The sequence below is a fragment of the Mustelus asterias genome, chromosome 27, assembly GCF_964213995.1.
Source record: "Mustelus asterias chromosome 27, sMusAst1.hap1.1, whole genome shotgun sequence".
In the NCBI taxonomy this organism is placed as follows: domain Eukaryota; kingdom Metazoa; phylum Chordata; class Chondrichthyes; order Carcharhiniformes; family Triakidae; genus Mustelus; species Mustelus asterias.
Window position 1 is genome coordinate 32030341 of NC_135827.1, and position 24403 is coordinate 32054743.

Below are 24403 nucleotides of genomic sequence, written 5' to 3' on the forward strand. Positions count from 1 at the left end.
TATGGCCTTGCTCGTCCCGAAACCTTAAAACCCGCTTGAGGTCAACAGAGTTCCAATTGTCTGCCCCTCGCCCATTCTGATTCCCCTGGTGGGCGCGGCGGTAAAGATTCTGGTCCATATCTGTTCCAAAGAAATAGAATACTTGAAGGAGGCAGAATGGATATGGGGGAAGAACAAGGGATGGAGACCAACTGCACTACTCTTCAAAAGGGAATGGTACAGGATCAATGGGCTGAATGGTCTCTGAATGATTTTTTAAAAGTTTATTCATTAGTGTCACAAGTAGACTTACATTTACACCAGTTTCTGTGAAAATCCCCTAGTTGCCACACTCTGGCGCCTGTTCGGGTACACTGAGGGAGAATTTAGCACGGCCAATGCACCTATCCAGCAGGTCTTTCGGACCGTGGGAGGAAACTGGAGCACCCGGAGGAAACTCATGCAGACACGGGGAGGGTGTGCAGACTTCACACAAACAGTGACCCAAGCTGGGAAGCGAACCTGGGTCCCTAGCGCTGTGAGGCAGCAGTGTTATAACCACTGTGCCACCGTGCGGGTGCTGTACATTCTATGTTTCTATGATGAGTCCAGTGGTGATATGACATTATTCCAAACGACTCCACTGTTTATGGGCATCACTGTTTTACCTTGACTATTGAGAACAGGAGTTTTCAGCAATAGAATTCTCTCCAGTTATGGATTTAATTCTCTCCCTCTCACAAGGACCGGGATATTTGTAGCAACTTAGCAGCCAGCAACAGATAGAACTGAACAACGTGCAACTAGTTTGCTGTTTAATTAGATTAGAGAGACATCAACTGGTTACCATTCTGTTAATGTTTTCTAGACGCAAACACAGAGAGGTCAGAAATCTTGCTCTGTGATTCAATGATTCCACCAAGTTAATAAACCATGATGTGAGGATTAGAAAGCAGGTACGCAGTGAGTGGGAAGACAAATTTGAACCAGGTATGAGATGCTCCTCATGTTTTGCTGAGCGTTTAAACCAGAGTGCATGAAAACCAGTAAAAATTATAAAAAATATGTTCTTTAGTGATGGTTGAATGAAAAACTCTTTTTTTCGACTCATGTCTACATGGGTTTCCTCCGGGTGCTCCGATTTCCTCCCACAGTCCGAAAGACGTGCTGGTTAGGTGCATTGGCCATGCTAAATTCTCCCCCAGTGTACCCAAACAGGAGCCAGAGTGTGGCGACTAGGGGATTTTCACAGTAACTTCATTGCAGTGTTAATGTAAGCCTTACTTGTGACACTAATAAATAAACTTTAAATTTATCTTTTGATCTCCATTTGTGCTCAGGTTCCCAAATGACTCTGTGGCTAAAGTTTCAACATGTTAGTGAGTCACATGGACTGCAAAATTCCCTGGTCCAATACCTGGACTGTGTTGGGTTGAATTTAAGCTCAAATGTAGAAGACCTAATCCACTAACTCACATAGGCCTAACGCAGAATGTTTTCTCGATCGAGTACTGGAACAATATTTTAAATCTGCTTGCATACGTTTTTGTTAGAATTTACTGCCGCCAAGTAGAAGTATCATAGAATCCATACAGTGCAGAAGGAGGCCATTCGGCCCATCGAGCCTGCACTGACAACAATCCCACCCAGACCCTATCCCCATATGTATTTATCTTGCAAATCTCCCTGACACTAAGGGGCAATTTAGCACGGCCAATCCACCTAACGCACACATGTTTGGAGTGTGGGAGGAAACCGGAGCACCCGGAGGAAACCCACACAGACACAGGGAGAACGTGCAAACTCCACACAGACAGTGACCCGAGGCCGGAATTGAACTGGGGTCCCTGGCGCTGTGAGGCAGCAATGCTAACCACTGTGCCACCGTTCCGCCCATTGTAAATGTAAATCCACGAGAGTTAGTCTTGAAAGAAAGCAATCTTTAAATATCATTTGTATTCCTCTGTATTTAGCATTAGTAATTAATGGAGAACAACAAAATATTTGCAATCAAATTAGTATCTTTCTTGCAGCAGTACTTCTTTAAATACAGGAATTCCAGCTATTTTTTTCACCAAAGACTTCAAAAGAATCAAAACTCCCTGACTCCAGAAAAGGCTACCTGAAATTGCCCTTGTTTAAAGATAGACCTGGAAATAAAAATATATTTTTCCCAGGCGTCTGACCTTTCCAGTTATAGAAGATGAGATTACAATTGAGAACTGGTTTCTCCTGAGTTGAAAAAGTAGGTTTGTATCTTCTGGACTGGTATTATTTGAGGAGGTAATACCCTGGGCAGAACTTTTGCAAAAAAAAGAGAAAACCGCTGTGATTCATATCGATACGTCCAGCGTGAATCTGACTGCGATCTTCCTGCACTCTATCAGTTTTTGGGAAGGGGTGAGTTTTACACCAGTTCAGAGGCACGGGGTGTAACCTCACCGACAAGCCTGGCTTCACAGAAATTGGGTCTCCTCTCTCCCCACGGATAACTGGAACCTTGTCCCCTGTCATTGATGGCACGAGATCCTCCCCCCGCCTCGAGCATGACTGATGTGGAAATGCCGGCGTTGGACTGGGGTAAACACAGTAAGGAGTCTAACAACACCAGGTTAAAGTCCAACAGGTTTATTTGGTAGCAAACGCCACTAGCTTTCGGAGCGCTGCTCCTTCGTCAGATGGAGTGGAGATTTCCACTCCATCTGACGAAGGAGCAGCGCTCCGAAAGCTAGTGGCGTTTGCTACCAAATAAACCTGTTGGACTTTAACCTGGTGTTGTTAGACTCCTTACTCGAGCTTGACAGCCAGCACCGGGGCATCAAAGCCCCCCTAATGGGTCCCCTTCCATGCCCGTTCCTTCCTGCCTCACCCCCTTGGCACTGCCCATGTCTCTGCTCCAGTACCAGGTAGTGAAAGCGTTCTGCAATAGGCCCATGTGATTTAGTGAATTAACACTGTGTCCTTCTACACGGCAATGCCCAGTCATGTCCCTGACTTCAATGGCCCCCGAGCGCCCCCAGCATGGCCATCACGACTAGTTTCCGTGTTTGGAAACCAGTAGTAATTCTCTCCGACTTTCTGCTGCGCCTGAGACTCGGAGAATCCTGGGAACAGGGAGAATCTGGCTTGACTCTGGCTTGGAACACTTAAATATACCAAGGGCAGGAACCAGATTATGTCCTGGGGCGGGTGGGAGGGCCTTGGAAAATTTCAAAGGACGCTCGTCTCTCCCACTTGATTTCTGATCCTGCGCAGTCCCAGCGCGTTCCGTGCATGGGGCCAGTAAATTACCCCCTTTATTTCTTTGAAATCTGCTTGTTAGAATTTCAGGGTGTGTCATCGAGGAAGCAGCTTCCTAATTTCCAATCTTATTCCATGGCAAAGTTTTTGTTTGGGACGTTGTTTTGAGGCAACATGATAACTGGCCCTACCTCGAGTCTAAGTTTGTACGGTGGATTGCCCAATGGGGTTAGACTGTGTAAAAACTCGAGAGCAGATAGATTGTTGTCATCCTCCAAATAAACATTGTCATGAACTGGAGAAGGTGCAGAGGAGATTTACGAGAATGTTGCCAAGACGAAAAATTGTAGCTATAAGGAAAGATTGGATAGACTGGGGTTGTTTTCCTTATTTATGGGATATGGGTGTCGCTGGCTGGCCAGCATTTATTGCCCATCCCTAGTTGCCCTTGGAGGGTAGTTGAGAGTCAACCACATTGCTGTGGCTCTGGAGTCACATGTAGGCCAGACCGGGTAAGGACGACAGATTTCATTCCTGAAAGGACATTCATGAACCAGATGGGTTTTTCCAACAATTGACAATGGTTTCCTGGTCATCAATAGAATTCTTAATTCTGGATACTTTTTTTATTGAATTCAAATTCCATCATCTGCCATGGCAGGATTCGAACCCGGGTCCCCAGAACATTGGCTGAGTTTCTGGATTAATAATCTAGCGATAATACCATTAGGCCATTGTCTCCTTGGAAGAGAAGGGGTTGAGGGGAGATTTGATTGAGGTGTACAAAATTGTGGGGGGCCTGGATACAGTGCATGGGATGGGCCTATTTACTTTGATGTGGAGATGCCGGCGTTGGACTGGGGTAAACACAGTAAGAAGTTTAACAACACCAGGTTAAAGTCCAACAGGTTTGTTTGGTAGCAAAAGCTACACAAGCTTTCGGAGCCCTAAGCCCCTTCTTCAGGTGACTCACCTGAAGAAACGTGTTGGACTTTGACCTGGTGTTGTTAAACTTCTTACCCTATTTACTTTAGCAGACAGGTCGGGGGGGGGGGGGGGGGGGGGGGGGGGGCGGGGGGCAAAGCTTTAAAATGATTGGTAGACGGGTTAGAAAGGAGATGGAGAAAAATGTTTGCACCCAGAGGGCTTTAGGGGTCCGGAACCCACGAATGAAAGGGTAGAAAGTGGAAGAAAGCCTCAACTCACTTAAAAAGTGTCTGAATTTACAACTAAAGTGCCGTAACCTCCAGGGCTATGGATCAAATGCTGGAAAGTGCGATTAGGCTGGGTGGCTTGTTTATATGCCAGCACAGACATGGTGGGCCAAATGGCCTCTTTCTGTGCAGTAAACATTGTATGATTCTATATTCTTCAGCAGCAATTCACCTCACGAGGCGATGGTGGGTATCTCTAGCGAATGAATACTTTTCCCAAAGTTTTTCTTGACAAGTGTCAGACTTAAGCATCCAGCTCAGATCAGGACAGCCAAGTGCAGAAAATATCCCTTTACTCTTCCCCAGTAATATGCTTTCAGTTCAAAAACACTCTCTGCTACATCAATGTGAATATTTCCATTTCTCACACCAGCAATCTCCCATGAGAGAATCGAAAGAAGGTTGCTAAGTTTTCTTTTATCTTGCTCATCTTCCAAACTCCGGGCAAGGGGAGGATTATCCCCTGTGCCACCGGACTATCCAAGTGGTCTACATTCATTCATCAGTTGTCAAATAGTAAATGCCAATATCCTAGAGGTTACAACTGACCAGAAACTGGATTGGAGCAGGCAGCAATATAAATACTGTGCCTACAAGAGCAGGTCAGAGGCTGGGAATTATGAGGTGAGTAACTCACTTTCTGACTCCCCAAAGCCTGTCCACCAACACACAAGGCACAAATCAGGAGTGTGATGGAAAACGCTCCACTTGCTTGGATGGGTGCAGCTCCAACAACACTCAAAAAGATTGACACCATCCAGGACAAAGCAGCCCCGCTTGATTGGCACCACAACTACAAACATCCACTCCCCCCACCATCGATGCGAGACTTGTTAAGGTTCGAGACAAAGACAGCATTTCATAGAATCATTGAATCCTTATAGTGCAAAAGGAGGTTACAGCACTTTAGTTGTAAATTCAGACACTTTTTAAGTGAGTTGAGGGTTTCTTCCACTTTGTGTACCTTCCACTTGTGTGTACCATCTACATTAAGATGCACTGCTATAATTCATCAAAGCTGCTTCGACAACACCTTCCAAATCTATGTCCTCAACCATCTAAAAGGACAAGGGCAGTAGATGCATGGAAACACCACCATCTGGAAGTTCCTCTCCAAGCCACACACCATCCTGACTTGGAAATGCATCGCCGTTCCTTCACTGTCAATGGGTCAAAATCCTGGAACTTCCTTCCTAACAGCACTGTGGGTGTACCTACATCTCAGGGACAATTCAAGAAGGCAGCTCACCATCTTCTGAAGGGCAATAAATGCTGGCCTAGCCAGCGATGCCCACATCCTGTGAATGAACAAATGAAAACAAATAGATTGAAGATTTGTTACTGACTAGAACAGGTGAACAGTTTGGTTAATAGATTAAACAAAGGATGGGACTAAAGATAATTAAAAATTGTGATTAAGAAGAAAAGTGAATCAGATTTTTTTTCATCCAGAGTTGGAAAACCGCAGGCGGGGGTGTGCAGTCAGAACCGGAGAATCCCACTGGTGTGAATGGCCGGAAAATCAGTCCCCTTATCTCTTACCAGCCTCCAGTGAGATACTGTAGTCACTTAACTAGGCAGTATAGTGGCACAGTGATTAGCACTACTGCCTCACAGCGCCAGGGACCCGGTTCAATTCCGGCCTCAGGTGACTGTCGACATGGAGGTTGCACATTCTCCCCGTGTCCTCCGGGTGCCCCAGTTTCCTCCCAGAGTCCAAAGGTGTGCAGGTTAGGTTGATTGGCCATGCTAATTTGCCCCTTAGTATTGGGGAGATTAGCAGGGTAACAGAGCAAACAATAGAGTTTATTAGTAATTTATTTCAATGCTTGCTTTGTAAGGTTAGCGATGAATTGTATGGTTGGCCATGCTCACTCCACTCAACAAGTTATATTCATTTTGAGCACTCGATCACTTAGAGTTTTGAGGACTGGATGCCATCATGATGATATTTGCAGTTGCTTTATTGCTCAATGTGGTCAAAGGTATTTCATATAAATTCTTCAAACTAACTCACATCACAACTAGCAGTGAGAACACAACAATAATATAGAAAAGTGAATATCACAGCAATAGGCTGACTTCCAGTTTGTCCATTCCATTGTCAGTATAGTGCAGGGAGTTTATAGCACCAGAGATAAGGATGTCTGCAATGGAGCATCAAATAAAACCTACGCTCGACACCAATGAGTGGCAGAATCCAAGCTCAATCCTTCCATACATAGAATCATAGAATCCCTACAGTGCAGAAGGAGGCCATTCGGCCCATTAAGCCCACACCGACAACAATCCCGCCCAAGCCCTATCCCCATAACCCCATGTATTTACCCTGCTAGTCTCCTGACGCTAAGGGGCAATTCTGCATGGCCAATCCACCTAACCCACATAAGTAGAGTAGAAATGGTTGAGAGCTTCAAGTTTTTAGGTGTCCAGATCACCAACAACCTGTCCTGGTCCCTCCTTGCCGATGCTATAGTTAAGAGAGCCCATCAACGCCTCTACTTTCTCAGGAGATGAAAGAAATTTGGCATGTCCGCTACAACTCTCACCAACCTCTAAAGACAGCACCAGAGAAAGCATCCTTTCTGGTTGTATTGCAGCTTGGTATGGATCCTGTTCTGTCCAATACCACAAGATACTACAAAGGGTCGTGAATGAGGCCCATCACTCAAACCAGCCTCCCATACACTTTCCGCTGCTTGGGAAAAGCAGCCGGCTCTCTTCCACCTTCTTCCATTGGGAAAAAGATACAAAAGTCTGAGGTCACGTACCAAACAACTCAAAAACAGCTTCTTCCCTGCTGCCATCAGACTTTTGAATGGACCTACCTTGCATTAAGTTGATCTTTCTCTACACCCTAGCTATGACTGTAACAGTACATTCTGCACTCTCTCCTTTTCTTCCTTATGTACGGTATGCTTTGTATAGCACGCAAGAAACAATACTTTTCACAGTATACTAATACATGTGACAATAATAAATGAAATCAAATCAAATCATCTTTGAAAACCCGAGTGCCTGGAGGAAACCCATGCAGGCATGGGGAGAACGTGCAAACCTGAGGCTGGAATTGAACCTGGGTCCCTGCCGCTGTGAGGCAGCAGTGCTAACCACTGTGCCAACTAAAAAAGAGGGACGCTATTGCGTGAATCAAACATTTCTCCACATTTTGCACTGTGCATCTGCGTTCAGCAAACCTAGCTCAGCATGGGATGAAAGGACCTAGATGCAAAGTAAAGCTCCATGCACCATCTACCCCAGTGTGTGTTTTTTTAATTCAATTGTGGGACATGGGCGTCGCTGGCTGGGCCAACATTTGTTGCCCTTGTACTGAGTGGCTCGCTAGACCATTTCAGAGGGCAGTTCAGAGTCAACCACATTGCTGTGGGTCTGGAGTCGTCACATGTAGGCCAAACCAGGTAAGTTCGACAGATTTCCTTCCCTAAAGGGCATTAGTGAACCAGATAGGTTTTTCCACCAATCAGCAATGGTTTCATGGTAATCAGTCGATTTTTAATTCCAGATATTTTTTATTGAGTTCAAATTCCACCACCTGCCAAAGCAGGATTCGAACCCGTGTCCCCAGAATATTAGCTGAGTTTCTGGATTAATAATCCAGCCATACCTCTAGGCCATCGCCTCCCCTCCATTCTCTAACACTGGTTAATCTGGTTAATCTTTAATCTGGTGAAGGACATTAGTATTGGAGAATGGAACACATTTCCTTTCAGTTATCCTTTGAGTTTATGATTTCAGTTGCATTGTTGAATGGGATGAGGTAAACGGAAGCACCTCTCTGCAGGAGGAACAGAAGTTGAACAAAGGCTCCTCCTCAGGAAGCACTGGTAAAGCCAGCTCAAAATAATCTTGGTAAGATCATGGGAACTAAGGGCAGCTAACATGTAACCCAGTTAGACTGGAGGCGACTGGCCAGTTGATCTATTGCCAGAATACATACTGTAGAGCAAGCTAATGCAGCGATATTTTATTAACATCTCTAAATATAAACAAACATAATAACGTGGACATTGGGATGGATTTCTTTTATCAAATTCGTGTTTTCTTTTGTGAGGCTGTCCAGAACTAAAGCAAATCTCTTTAATGCGTGTTCGAAGTTCTCCTTTATATAAGGTTCTTGTTAAAATAAATTGCCAAGAGGTTAATTTTGACACAGCTGTGAGGGAAGGAATGCTACCTTGTGCTTTGGCTGAGACTTGAAGCTCGCAACTTGGTTCTTCTGCAAGATCCCCAGGGCACTAGCCAAAGAACACTGCAAGTTTTCCCAGAGCCTTGGCCAACATTCCTCCCTCAACTATGATTATCTGAAACAGAGCGGCTGGAATTTTCTGGTCGTTCATGCCCTGCTACCGCTACAAGCGAAGATGGAGAATTTGGTGCTCAGCCAAATCTTTCGTTCACTGCAGCGGGACCGGAGAATCCCGCCAGCATGAATGGCCGGAAAATTCCGCCCAGCGACTGCGGACATGTTTCTCATTTTTTGGGACCTTTGCTGTGCACAGGATGGGACCAGGGAATCCCGCCGCTGTCAGTGGGACTTTTCCCATTGATATCACCCTACACCCCCACAAAACGGGGACTCGGGCGGTACGCTGATGGCGGGACCGGAGAATCCCGCTGGCGTGAACGGCCGGAGAATTCTGGCCATAATCTGGTACAAAGTCTCAACCTGATTCAGAGATTACAAAGTCATCGTGCGCAGGAGAATCAGTGTGTTAAAACGGAGGCAGCACGATACACTTATAAAATAAAACATGATACATGTTCATAAGTAATAAAAGTCAAAAGAACTACATAGCTACAAAACCTGACTGCAGAGTTCAGCTCTTAAACTTATAGAACAAAAGGGTACATACATTTGTTCAACATCTTGAAGAAAAGTATCTGCTTCTTTTAAAGCATTGCACATTAAAACAAAAGTATAGCTTGGTACCAATCCGGGTTGTGCAATGTATTAAGGGTGGGTGATGGCCAAGTGGTATTATTGCTCGACTATTAATCCAGAAACTCAACTAATGTTCTGGGGACCCGAGTTCGAATCCCACCATGACAAATGGTGGAACTTGAATTCAATAAAAAAATATCTGGAATTAAGAATCTACTGATGACCATGAAATCATTGTTGATTGTCGGAAAAACCCATCTGGTTCACTAATGTCCTTTAGGAAAAGTAATCTGCCATGCTTACCTGGTCTGGCCTACTTGTGACTCCAGAGCCACCTCAATGCGGTTGACTCTCAACTGCCCTCCAAGGGCAACTAGGGATGGGCAATAAGTGCTGGCCAGCCAGCGACGCATTTCCACAAATGAATTTTTAAAAATTCCCACCTGTCATATAAGAAAGTCTCAGCAGTTGCATTTCTATAGTCAATTGGACTTTGACCATAATTACACAGAATATTATATTTGAGGATTAGATAGGGTGGACATTGAGAGCCTTTTTCCTCGGATGGTGATGGCTAACACTAGGGGACATAGCTTTAAATTGAGGGGTGAGAGATATAGGACAGATGTTAGAGGTAGGTTCTTTACTCAGAGAGTAGTAAGGGCGTGGAATGCTCTGCCTGTAGCAGTAGTAGACTCGTCAACATTAAGAGCATTCAAAAGGTTATTGGATAAACATATGGATGATATTGGAATAGTGTAGATTAGATGGGCTTTAGATTGGTTTCACTGGTCGGCGCAACATCGAGGGCCGAAGGGCCTGTACTGCGCTGTAATGTTCTATGTTCTATGTTCTATATTAAGTTAGCTGATTGGTGACATCACGGTGGCACACAGCATCAGGGACCCGGATTCGATTCCGGCCTTGGGTTACTGCCTGTGTGGAGTTTGCACGTTCTCTCTGTGTCTGCGTGGGTTTCCTCCGGGTGCTCCAGTTTCCTCCCACAGTCCAAAGGTAAAGTTTAACATTTATTTATTAGTCACAAGTAAGGCTTACATTAACATTGCCATGAAGTTACTGTGAAATTCCTCTAGTCGCCACATTCCGCCGCCTGTTCGGGTCAATGCACCTAAATAGCATGTCTTTCAGACTGTGGGAGGAAACCGGAGCACCCGGAGGAAATCCACACAGACACGGGGAGAACGTGGAGACTCCCCATAGACAGTGACCCAAGGCCGGAATTGAACCCAGATCCCTGGAGCTGTGAGGCAGCAGTACTAACCACTATGCCACCATGCCACCCCTGGTGGTGAATTGGCCATGATAAATTGCCCCATAATGTCCAAAGGTGTGTAGGTTAGGGGGATTAGCAGAGTATGTGGGGTTACGGGGATAGGACCTGGGTAAGATGCTCCTTTGGCAAATTGGTACAGACTCAATGGGCCAAATGGCCTCCTTCTGCACTGTAGGGATTCTGCAATATTCTTTGATTAAAGTGCCTTGATCACCTAATCATTAAACGTGGCTAAGCTACAAACTTTAATGATTAAACATGGCCTTTTTAGTAATTATTTTAGTATATATCCATAAGCTCTTAGGTTGGAGCTGCCTCCTGGCTTTACAGCTTTTTAAGAAGTCTCACAACACCAGGTTAAAGTGCAACAGGTTTATTTGGTAGCACAAGCTTTCAGAGTGTTACTCCTTCTTCAGGTGAGTGAAGAGTTGTGTTTCACAAACAGGGCATATATAGACACAAACTCAATTTACAAGATAATGATTGGAATGCGAGTCTTTATAGGTAATCAAGTCTTAAAGATACAGACAATGTGAGTGGAGAGAGCGTTAAGCACAGGTTAAAGAGATGTGTATTGTCTCCAGCCAGGACAGTTAGTGAGATTTTGCAAGTCCAGGCAAGTCGTGTGGGTTACAGATAGTGTGACATGAACCCAAGATCCCGGTTGAGGCTGTCCTTCACGACACATGGCAATGCAGAGTTGCTGAGCAGAGACTGATAGCCAAGTTCCGCACACATGAGGACGGCCCATTGAGTCTGCACAAACAACAATCCCACCCAGGCCCTTTCCCCGTAACCCCCCATACTTACCCTGCTAAATCCCTCTAACCTACACATCCCGGGTCACTAAGGGGCAATTGAGCCCCTTAGGGTAAAATATGTAGGGGTAGGGCCTGGGTGGGATTGTGGTCGGTGCAGACTCGATGGGCTGAATGGCCTCCTTCTGCACTGTAGGGTTTCTATGATTTCTATGATGAGCATGGCCTATCAACCTAACCCGCAAATCTTTGGACTGTGGGAGGAAACCAGAGCACCCGGAGGAAACCCACGCAGACACGGGGAGAACGTGCAAACTCCACACAGCCAGTCACCCAAGCCGGGAATCGAACCCGGGTCCCAGGAGCTGTGAGGCAGCAGTGTTAACCATGGTGCCACCGTGTTGCCCCATAGTACCCCGGTCAGGGCTGTTTACATAACTTCATGGTCAGGCAAATACAATTAACAACAGTGGTAATTGGCTTTTCCATTTAATTAGATTTAATTTAGTCTGCGCCATCAGGTCATCATCAGTTGACAAATGTTGGGACATTTGCACATAAACAGGTCCAAAAGGTCAAAAAATCTTTATCCTTTGGTTAAAAACAAACTAAAAAAACCCAAGACCCCACATCGTTAGTTTGCTGTTCTTTCCCTTATCTGATGGAATAGATAAAAGCAGGTTAATAAATCTCAGAGAAGTGAGGTTGGGAAACCAGTCACATCAGAAAGCAACAGGATCCAACTCAGGGGAGGTAAGAAGTGTTTCAGGGTTAATCAGCAGTGTAAGAAAAAGAGTTAAAATGCAGCTTTTCTCTCATGGTAACCAGATGAACAGCCTTGTTCGTGTGAGATTTCGCTTTTGATGGCTCAGTAACTCAGTAACTAAAGGTTTTTGTATTTAACTGTGACACAGTGAGCAGGAAGCTTCAATAAGGCTGCAATGATGTTTGGGATCATTTACAATTGCCCTTGATGTCCCCGCTCTATCAAGGGGGGGTGGGGGTGGGAGGTTTGGGTGATAATTCACCCCCCCCCCCCCCCGTCTTCCTCTTCATTATCTTCCAATGATCGAGTGGAGCTGCCGTGCGTGCACGGGTGTGTTGTGCTGAGGATGGGTTGGGACGAATCGCTGATGCTTCTTCTGGTGAATGTGTCACTGATGTTCACTGAACGTCTGAAGTGTCGTCCCTGAGGGAACACTGTCCGCAGTGTCCGGGGCTCCGCAACCTCAGAGTAACTCGGGAATAGGGGAAACAAAAGATATCAGAAACTGTGGAAATTAATGTGGAAGTGGTCTGTGATTTTATTTGAGAGCATAAACTAAGTGTTGTCTCAAAGGTAAGAGTGAATATTAGACTTTTATCTATACAAAAATGTGGTGAACCATGTGCAATGATTAATGGTTTGAAGACTCATATTGGACTGGGAACATTAACTCCATTTCTCTCTCTACAGATGATGCCAGACCAGCTGAGTCTTTCCAGCATCCTCTGTCTTTATTTAAAATGTAATGATTATTGAATTTACTTTATTAAACATTAAATAGGTTGTCATGGACTTAAGGAGTCAGGTAACTATATACCTGCGCACATCTTAATGATAACTGAGAAGACTTAAAGGACTACTGATTCTTAATTTGATTTGATTTGATTTATTATTGTCACATGTATTAGTATACAGTGAAAAGTATTGTTTCTTGCGCGCTATATAGACAAAGCATACCGTTCATAGAGAAGGAAACGAGAGAGTGCAGAATGTAGTGTTACAGTCGTAGCTCGGGTGTGGAGAAAGATCAGCTTAGTGCGAGGTAGGGCCATTCAAAAGTCTGATGGCAACAGGGAAGAAGCTGTTCTTGAGTCGGTTGGTACCTGTCCTCAGACTTTTGCATCTTTGGATGAGAGTATGTCCGGGGTGCGTGGGGTCCTTGATTATGCTGGCTGCTCTTCTGAGGCAGCGGGGAGTGTAGACAGTCAATGGATGGGAGGCTGGTTTGCGTGATGGATTGGGCTTCATTCGCAACCCTTTGTAGTTTCTTGCAGTCTTGAATAGAGCAGGAGCCATACCAAACTGTGATACAACCAGAAAGAATGTTTTCTATAGTGAACCTGTAAAAGTTGGTGAAAGTTGTAGCAGACATGCAAATTTCCTTGGTCTTCTGAGAGAGTAGAGGCGTTGGTGGGGCTTTCTTAACAATAGTGTCGGCATGGAGGGACCAGGACAGGTTGTTGGTGATCGAGACACCTAAAAGCTTGAAGCTCTCGACCATTTCTACTTCGTCCCCGTTGATGGTGGGGGTGGGTGGCCGGCTTGCCTGTGAGCCAACTAAAGCCTTAAAACTGCTGCTGGAGGTGACGTTGAGGGTGGTGCAAGTGGTCTTGATCAATTGGCTTGCTTTGTCTTGGATGGTGAGGAGCTTCTTGAGAATTGATGAAGCTGCATTCACCCAGGCAGGTATCCCATCACACTCCTCAGTCGTGCCTTGCGAGTACCAAACAATCTTCGGGGATTGCGGAGATGAGTTACTCACTGCAGAACTTCCAATTGCTCTTGTGGCCACAGCATTGGAATGGTTGGTCAAATTGAGTCTCTAACTTTTTATGTTTTAGAGAAAGGAATTCAGAGTTCAGTTTGGCATCGTATGGAATGTTTAGCCTTTTTCTGAAATGCATGCGAGTGTGTTTATATCCAACTCAAGATGATCCTACCTTCCATCAGTAAACTGGTGCTAATTTTCCGTTACAGGGATTTATCATCCATTAGGAACCAAGTTGGATTTGCATCAGGCGGCGTAGCAGTGTTTCAACAGTCACTGTCTATAATTCTGGTCAAATTGAAACTCAAGTTCCAGAGTTCAAAGGGCAAGGAGCTAACCCATTACACTATACAACCTTGCAATGTTATTAGATTTCCAACACTGGGTCACCATGGAATTCTATTCAGGGAATGTATTTCGACAGTAGAATGGAACAGGGTTCTGATCTAAGGTCATAGTGACCAGAAACGGAAATTGTGGACAAAACCTCACCAAAATTTGGCAGAGTGTTATTTCCGGTGAGAAAACCGACATGTTTCTCTCCAGATTCGGCCACACTTTGACAAACAATATTAAGGGGGCGTGATTCACGGCATCATAGAGGTGGGTGTGGCTTAAACATGTCAGCAAAACCCGGCTGCTCAAAGCTCGGGACGCCATCTTTAAAGGACGCCCCGATCAAAACTCCAATAAACCTCCCTCCACCCCACCACTGAGGCCTCAGGGGCTCCTCACCACACCCCCGATTGGAGCCAGCATTCACTGTGACCACTGCCTCCCCCAACTGTGATCATCAGCCCCTTCACTCTCCCTCCCAACGACCTTTGGCACCCACTCTCTCTGCCCCCCCCCTCCCGCGATCATCAGCCCCTTCACTCTCCCCAACACCCCCCAAGACCCTGCCCCACCACAATCATCGGACCCATCTCTCTCCCCCCCCGTCAATCATTGGCCCCTTCTCTCCCACACCCCCCCCTCACGATCATTGGTCCCTTCTCTCATTCCCCCCTCCTCTTGCAATCATTGGCCCCTTCTCTCCCACACCCCCCCTCATGATCATTGGCTCCTTTGTCCCCACAGTCAAAGGTGACACCTGCACTCCCACACCCCCCTCCCCCCTGAAACGGCCATCAACGGCACCTGGCACCCATTTCTTGTCGGACAGCTCCCGGCCCACAAACTCACCAGGCTCCCACTGGGCACCGCCCTTTGGCACAGGTTGGCACTGCCAAGATGGTATGGTGCCCACCGGACAGTGCCAATCTGTGGCAAGATACTGTGCCAAGGGGCATTGCCAGGGCACTGCCTGGCCATGTCCCTCGCCCCTGGGTAGACCCCCATGACAGGTTCACGTCAGTGTAAACCTGTTGTGAACTGTGCCAATGTGACGTCACGCTATGGTGGTGTCAATATCTGGCGGGCATTCTAGATACATGAGGAGGGGTGGGTTAATAGCACTGAAATACGTGCTAATGCATGCAAAGCTGGCTCCCACCCACTACGGGCATGAACCTGATGATGAGGGGCGTGGAGGATCCCAGATCGTGATCTCGCCAGCGAGAACTGCGACTTGTGGATCTGGAGCCCTGTCTGCATTCACACAATGGCGAACACGGGTTCAAGATTTCGCCCTCTGTCTCTCTCCCTACAGATACTGCCTGATCTGCTGAACATTTCCAGTACTGTTTGCTTTGATAATGAGTTTCAAGGTTCCGATTGATCACAGAATTGTTACGGTGCAGAAGGAGGCCATTTGGCCCATCACGTCTGCTCCAGCTCCAAAGGATAACACAAGAGAAATGCATTTTTACTTGTGATATTTTGATGAAAAGTAATATTATTAACTACTGTAAATCTACAGTTGGTATTTAATCCTTTTTATCGACCTGGTTACTTACTGCTCAAACAAATCTGATTAGCAATATAAACCCTAACACATTCTGACAGCAACACTCATCAATCTGCCCACTGAAACTGGGTAAATCCAAGGGCAGCAATGATACGGTAGTGACGTTTAAGGGGCGTCTTGACAAATGCATGAATAGGATGGGAATGGAGAGATATGATCCCAGGAAGGGTAGGGGGTTTTAGTTCAGTCGGGCAGCATGGTCGGTGCAGGCTTGGAGGGCCGAAGGGCCTGTTCCTGTGCTGTAATTTTCTTTGTTCTTTGTTCTTTGAATCGAATAAGGGAATCCTTAAATCCTTGCTGGTATGTATTTTTGACATCAAGTCCCACCAAGTTTTATTGCATATAGCATAAGGATTGACCACGACCAGTTAGATGAAATAGCAGATAGCATAGTTAGATGAAATGTGTTCTAAATACTATCTAACTCTACCTCGCAGCCGTGATCTGAATCTGGATAGTCAGAAGCTTTTTCCTGGGGCGGAAGAGTCAATTATTACGGGGTATAAATTTAAGATGCGAGGGGCAAGGTTTAAAGGAGATGTACGAGGCAGATTTTTTACACAGAGGGTGGTGGGTGCCTGGAACTCGCTGCTGGGTGAATGGAAAAGATTGTTATTTAGAAAGGGGGAGGGGTGGATTTGTTCCCCGTTGTTCTGGCTAATATTTACCCCACATCGACATCACAGAAACAGATTATCTGGTCATTATTGCCTTGCGGTTTGTGGGAGCTTGCTGTGTTTAAATTAGCTGATGTATATTTCCTACAGCAGTGATTACATTTCAAACAGCATTTAGAATAGAATCCCTGCAGTACATTCGGCCCATCGAGCCTGTACTGACAACAATCCCACCCAGATCCTATCCCCATAACCCCACTTATTTACCCTGCTAATCCCCCTGACACTAAGGGGCAATTTTAGCAGGGCCAATCCACCTAACCCGCACATCTTTGGAGTGTGGGGGGAAACCAGAGCACCCGGAGGAAACCCACGCAGATACAGAGTGTGCAAGCTCCACACAAACAGTCACCCAAGGTTAGAATTGAACCCGGGTCCCTGGCGCTGTGAGGCAGCAGTGCTAACCACTATGCCATCGAGCCATTCTTCAGTGGCTGTAACAAGCTGTGAGATATTCTGAGGTCAGGAAAGGTATGTGTCTCGGGGCTTTCCAAACTGTGAGTCGCGGGACCCCACTTTGGGGTCTGAGGCAGCAATGGCTGCCATGGAACTTGGACTGAATGCCAACAACTGCAAACCCCTTTTAAATCCTTTTGTTTTTTTTCATGGTGGCTTAACTGACCTTTGATATTTGAGGCCTGGTTTCTTCTCCAAAAAAGCCGGTAAAAAGATAGGTGGTTATTTGGGGAGAAACTCTGCAAATTAAACATTTTACTCTCACACAATTCTCCCTCCCCTTTGCCCTCATAACACCAACAACCCTTGTTCTCCCTGCCTCTCCCTCCACTCCTCAATGCCCCCACCCCTGGCCCCTCCAGCTCTTACTGCCCCCCAGACATCCCATTCCCCCTCCACCCCCACCTCTCACTCTGGGGCAATTTTCAAGGCTGTCAATAGTATTACATTGGGAAATGTTATATATTTACACTGTTGAATTCCCAGCTTTGAGGCTGAGCTATTCAGTCAATCATTATCCAGCAAATTAAAATTTTATCTTGTAATCCTGGGGAAGGATGTGAGTTAGAAACTTGGTTTTATGTAACCCTGCTATCACCAGAACTTTGCAAAAATACAAGTGTTTTAAGGAGTGAAGCACTTCCCCCGGGCCCCGACCCACGATTTTGTCACCCTGTGTTAGGTATTTGGGGACGGACAGAGAGGGGACGTGTTTCTGTTTCCACTTGCTCTGCCACATTTCTTTCGGCTCACGTCCAACCCTTCATTGCCCTTAAGGTGCATAGACATAGAATCCCTACAGTACAGCAGGAGGCCATTTGGCCCATTGAGTCTGTACTGACCACAATCCCACCCAGGCTCTATTCCCGTAACCCTCATTTACCCTGCTAAGCCCCCTGACATTAGGGTCAATTTAGCATGGCCAATCAACCTAATCCGCACATCTTTGGAGTGTGGGAGAAAACCGGAGCATCCGGAGGAAACCCACGCAGACACGGGGAGAACATGCAAACTCCACACAGACATCCAAGGCCAGAATTGCCCTTTATATTGTGGCTTGTTGTCTTCTTGTCTCCACGATTTTATCAGCCTGTATTCGGATTAGAAAACATTCCAGGTTTCTCTCGCTCAACAAACTGCAAAGCTAAACTTCATTAAAACTGCAAAGTGGATCCCCTTCAGCACGACTCCAAAATATCAATTTTACATCGACCTCTCTGAGTTAGATTGTCTTTTAAATCAATAAACACCGAATAGATGTAGTTGTTGAACTCTGCTCTTAATTTTTGCCACTGGCTCACTGAGAAGTTACGGGGAAGATAGGTGGGGGCAGGATTAGACAATTAAAATAGGGTCTTCGATCACTGCCACATCTGGGTCTTCCTTGTTGACCTAGCATTGCTTATGGAAGAGGCTGGTGATGCTTCTCCAGGTTTCCCAGCATAGAGCTTCAGTAACAGTTGGGATGGCTTCTCAAACTTATGCCTTGTGTTTATTCTGTCATGGGATCTGGGCATTCCTCACAAAGCCAGTATTTGTTGCCCATCCCTAATTGCCCCTTGAACTGAACCTTTCAGGGGGCAATTAAGAGTCAACCACATTGCTGTGGGTCAGGCGTCACCTGTAGCCATGATGTGGAGATGCCGGTGTTGGACTGGGGTAAACACAGTAAGAAGTCTCACAGCACCAGGTTAAAGTCCAACAGGTTTATTTGGTAGCAAGAGCCAATAGCTTTCGGAGCGCTGCTCCTTCGTCAGGTGAGTGGGATTTCAGTTCACAAACAGGGCGTATAAAGACAGAAACTCAATTTACAAAATAATGGTTGGAATGCGAGTCTTTACAGGTAATCAAGTTTTAAAAAAAATCAAGACTTGATTACCTGTAAAGACTCGCATTCCAACCATTATTTTGTAAATTGAGTTTGTGTCTTTATATGCCCTGTTTGTGAACAGAACTCCCACTTACCTGATGAAGGAGCAGCGCTCCAAAAGCGAGTGGCTTTTGCTACCAAATAAACCTGTTGGACTTTAACCTGGTGCTGTGAGACTTCTTACTGTGTCACCTGTAGACCAGACTAAAAGAGAAAATGCTGGAAAATCTCAGCAGGTCTGGCAGCATCTGTAAGGAGAGAAAAGAACTGACATTTCGAGTCCAGATGACCCTTTGTCAAAGTTTTGACAAGCTGATGTTTCGAGTCCAGATAACCCTTTGACAAAGGGTCAATTGGACTCGAAACGTCAGCTCTTTTCTCTCCTTACAGATGCTGCCAGACCTTCTGAGATTTTCCAGCATTTTCTCTTTTGGTTTCAGATTCCAGCATCCGCAGTAATTTGCTTTTATTTATGTAGATCAGACCGGGTAAGGACAGCAGATTTCCTTCCCTGCAGGGCATTGTCTTTACAAGAATTAGTGATAGTTGTCATGGTCACCATTACTGAGACAAGATTTATATTTTAGGTTTATTAATTGAATTTAAATTCCACCAACTGCTGTGGAGAGATTTGAACCCATGTCCCCAGAGCGATTACTAGCTCAGTGACATTACCTCCATTTACCCCATTTGACCCCATTTTAATGTCTCTGACCCATGGGGCACAGGGTGTTCTAACCTTTGAGCAGGTGGGGGAAGGGACATATTTAAGTTCCTGTGTTTGGTGGAGGAGGGGGAGAAGGACAAAAGGTTCAGTGTGGTGGGAATTGTTTAAACCGCAGTTACCTTTTCGCAGGTTTTTATTTGCAGCAACAATCCGACCTAAAGATCTGCCCATTTGGCCATGCTTACCAACAGAAAGAAACACAAGGACGTAAAGGGGGCTTCAGTCGTTAGCACTTAGTCCAAGCCCCACGGCAGCCATTGCTGTCTTGGAGGTCGTGACCCCAAAGTGTCAACCCCGTGGCTCCACTAGAGGTCCTCACCCACAGTTTGGAAAGCCCTGGATGAGACACTTTGGACCGAATTTTCCGGCCGTTCATGCCAGCAGGATTCGCCTGTCCCGCTGCAGTGAACGGAGATTTGGCTGAGCACCAAATTCTACGTCCTCGCTCGCGGCGGAATGGCCGGAAAATGCCGACCTTCGGTTTAATGGATCTTGTGTCCAACTAGAATTTATATCTGTGAATCCATTCACGCTTCACATCTCAGGCGGAAGAGAGGACCATGTGATGTGAGCTGCTCGCAAACGCAGTCTGCTCTCCAGTGTGTGCAGGGTTTTTTTTTTAATAGTCTTCTGCTATTAACAAATTAACCCTCTGTCACCCAGCAGTTTCTGCTGTGTGTTTACCTTGGCTTATGGCAGACAGAAGGGCAGGATTTTATGGTCTCCGCTCGTCCCGAAAACGTAAAATCCCATCCACGGTCAATGGACCTTTCCATTGTCCGCCCCTCACCCACTCGGATTCCTGTGGCGGGTGCGCGGGCTGGTAGAATTCCAGCCTAAGTGTCTTTACATAGATTCACAGTCCTGCCAACGCAGGGAGAAATAATCCATTCATAGAAACACCCATTTGGTGGGAATCTGGAACTCACTGCCTGGAAGGGTGGTTGAGTTGATTTGATTGAATTTATTATTGTCACATGTATTGGTATACAGTGAAAAGTATCCTTTCTTGCGCGCTCTACAGGCAAAGCATACCGTTCGTAGGGGAGAAGGAAAGGATAGGGTGTAGAATGTAGTGTTACAGTCACAGAAAGGGTAAAGAGAAAGATCAGTGTGGGAGGACCATTCATACGTCTGATGGCAGCAGGGAAGAAACTGTTCTTGAGTCGACAGAGATAGAGACGGGAATCCTCACAATATTTAAGAAACATTTAGATGAACACTTGAAACGCCATAGCACTCAAGGCTACGGACCAAGTGCTAGAAAAATGGGATTAGAACAAAGAAAATTACAGCATAGGAACAGGCCCTTCAGCCCTCCAAACTTGCACCGACCATGCTGCCCGACTGAACTAAAACCTCCTACCCTTTCGGGAACCATATCCCATCCTATTCATGTATTTGTCCAGACGCCCCTGAAAAGTTAGGATAGATTGGTGTTTGATGGCCGGTGCAAACATGATGGGCTTTTTATGTACATGATGTGGAGATGCCGGCGTTGGACTGGGGTGGGCCCAGTAAGAAGTCTCACAGCACCAGGTTAAAGTCCAACAGGTTTATTTGGAATCACGAGCTTTCGGAGCGCTGCTCCTTCACCAGGTGAGTGACTGAGGAAGGAGCAGTGCACCGAAAGCTCGTGATACCAAATAAACCTGTTGGACTTTAACCTGGTGCTGTGAGACTTCTTGCTTCTTCTGTACAGTAGAACTTTATGACTTTAAAAGTTGCCATTCATATGATGTTTAAGACACTGAGTTTTTAAGATCTCAAAGCTGACATTATCTTTTCAGAGATTGAGAGACAATCATCATGAAGATATTTGTGATAGCTTTGATGCTGTTCGTATTGAAAGGTAGGTCACCAAAACTCTTTAGATGCCAACTTTTGTTTTCGTGCTGACATCGGTTTCAGAAGATTATGGGGTTAAGCCCCATTTCAGGGGCTGGAGTTGTTTTCCAATAATCGTTAAGATTGAGCAGTGGAGACGGACATGGGAGAGACAACGGAAAGCTGTAATATGGGAATTCCGTGGGTCTATGGAAGTCAGAGCAAGGTGACCCAGAATGGCTCCCAATATGCACACACAAGTAGAACAAGTAAAAACAGAAAATAATAAACCGCTATAATTAAAAGCTGTTGGAATATATTAATCTGGCAGACTTCCAGCTTGTAAATTCCATCGCATTAATATAAATGGGACAATTCTCGACAAGTCTAAATAAGGCAATGGGATAACTAATCAAGAGTCTTACGACTGATCATAAAAATCAGCATTATAATTGAGTCTTGCCTCAACACATCTGCTGTTCAAACTCTCACAAGTGTCTTTGTTGCTTCTAAACAACCCTCACGCTCTCCAGACTGGTCTCTCATCCTCCTCTCTTCATAAACATCCAAGGTGTGATACAGGCATAGTGTTAATGGTAATAGAGTCATAGATGTTTACAGCATGGAAACAGGCCCTTCGGCCCAACTTGTCCATGCCGCCCTTTTTTTAAAAACCCCTAAGCTAATCCCAATTGCCCGCATTTGGCTCATATCCCTCTATACCCATCGTACCCATGTAACTATCTAAATGCTTTTTAAAAGACAAAATTGTACCCGCCTCTACTACTACCTCTGGCAGCTTGTTCCAGACACTCACCACCCTCTGTGTGAAAAAATTGCCCCTCTGGACATCTAGGGGCACAGGCTCATCCTCCGAGGAAATGTGTTCAAATCCCGCAGTGACAGCTGGTGAAATTTAGATTCAATTAATGAAAGCTGGAATAGTTAGTCTCAGTGATGGTAACCATGAGATTATTATTAATCAATGTAATCTGTTTCACTAATGTCCTTTGGGGAAGGAAATCTGCCATCCTCACCTGGTCAGACACAAAACAATGTAGTTCACTCTTAACTGCTCACCTTAAATAGCTTAGTAAACCACTTAGTTCATAGAATCATAGATTAAACAGTGCAGAAGAGGCCTTTCGGCCCATCGAGTCCACACTAACACATTATTCACAGCTGAATGCCCACCTAATGCCATCTACCAGCACTTGGCCCATAGCCCTGAATGTTGTGACGTGCCGAGTGCTCATCCAGATACTTTTTAAAGGATGTGAGTAACTCGCCTCCACCGCCCTCCCAGGCAGCGCATTCCAGACCGCCACCACCCTCGGGGTAAAAAAAGTGTTTCCTCACATCCCCCTAAACCTCTCACCCCTCACTTTGAGCCTATGTTCCCTCATGATTGACCCTTCAACGAAGGGGAACAGCTTCTCCTTATCCAATCTGTCCATGTCCCTCATAATCTTGAACACTTCCATCAGGTCACCCCCTCAGTCTTCTCTGCTCCAACGAAAACAACCCAAGCCTATCCAACCTCTCTTCATAACTTAAATGTTCCATCCCAGGCAGCATCCTGGTGAATCTCCTCTGCATCCCCCTCACATCCTTCCACAGGAAATTAGGGTGGGCAATAAATGCCAATCTTGCCGGCGACGCCCACATCCCATGAAAGAATAAAATTAAAAATAAACCGCATCCAATATCCTAACTCGCACCAAGTCCCGTTGGCCCATCCCCTTGTACACCTGACCTCTATTGGCTTTCGGTTCACCAGTGCCTCAATTTTACAATCTTTTAATGTCCCAGCCCTCACACCGCCCCCACCCATTCACCGGGCACCCCCTTGAGCTTTGTAACCTTCTCCCGCTCTACAACCCTCTTGGATCTCCGTGTTTTTCTAACTCTGGCCTATTGCATATCCCCTAATTCCTTTTCCGCCCGCATTGAGATTTGTGGGCTATCTGGACCCTCACTTCTGGAATTCCCTCCCTGATCCTCCATCGCTCCATTCCCCTGCCCTCCTCTCCCTTTTAAGATGTTGGCTTAAATCCTAAATCTTTTAAGTTTTTTAGTCACCTGATGTAATTTCCCCTTCTTTGCCCCTGGCGTCAGTTCCTGTGGTGAAGTGGCTTGAGACGTTTTACAATGTTAAAGACGCTATATCAATGTGTGTTGTTGTTGCAGTGACCTGTGCTGGATAGCATGCACGCAGGCACTTTGAGGGAGGGCAAGGCTGGGTTACGATATTGCCGACGGGCAGTGACATTGCCCAGTCTCACACACAAAGAGTTGGCTGAGATCCTGTGGACCGTTGGCACCAACTGAACCCAGGCCTCATCATGTCCAGAGCAGATCATTGCCAGAAAATAAATAGTTAATGAGGAAGGGCGCGGTCCACAAGAATTAGGAACAGGAGTAGGCCCCTCGAGCCTGCCCCGCCATGCAATAAGATCGTGACCAATCTGATTGTGTCCTTGACTTTCCCTCGAACCTATGATTCACAATATTAATGGTTTAGATGGGGGAACAATATGTCGGGGGTAACTTGGAGCCCAGATTCTCCGTACGCGGGAATGGTGGGGTGCTCAAAATTCAGAGAGTTTTGAAAACCGTGATTCCTGCCGGCGGGATGATGCTTTTCAAATTCAGACCAGGCCCGCAGGCGAAATGGTGCGGAACACATCATCGAACATCGAGAAGCTCATTTTAATACATTTGCATCTCATTATCGAGCACTCACTCCAGATATTGAGACCGCACCGAATATTCAGCAAAAGTTAAACTTTTTTATTTATTTATTAGTCACAAGTAGGCTGACATTAACACTGCAATGAACTTACTGTGAAAATTCTCTAGTCGCCACACTCCGGCGCCTGTTCGGGTACACTGAGGGAGAATTTAGCATGGCCAATTAACCTAACCAGCACGTCTTTCGGACTGTGGGAGGAAACCGGAGCGCCAGGAGGAAACCCACGCAGACACGGGGAGAACGTGCAGACTCCGCACAGA

At 45.9% G+C, this 24403-nt stretch overlaps 1 protein-coding gene across 6 annotated transcripts in view; it reads left to right on the plus strand.

Annotated features, from left to right (window-relative positions):
* Positions 1-883: 883 nt before the first annotated feature.
* Positions 884-24403, plus strand: part of LOC144479907 (uncharacterized) — a 29172-nt gene continuing 5652 nt past the window's right edge. For 2 of the 6 annotated variants that reach the window (XM_078198949.1, XM_078198951.1), the window contains exons 1-2: positions 12579-12727; positions 21352-21413. In XM_078198949.1, coding sequence (XP_078055075.1) covers positions 21371-21413 — 43 coding nt within the window. In that variant the 5' untranslated portion in view covers positions 12579-12727; positions 21352-21370. Of the gene's footprint in view, positions 970-12029; positions 12142-12578; positions 12728-21351; positions 21414-24403 lie in introns of those variants that run through there. The other 4 variants (XM_078198948.1, XM_078198952.1, XM_078198950.1 and 1 more) reach the window with 4 other exon arrangements.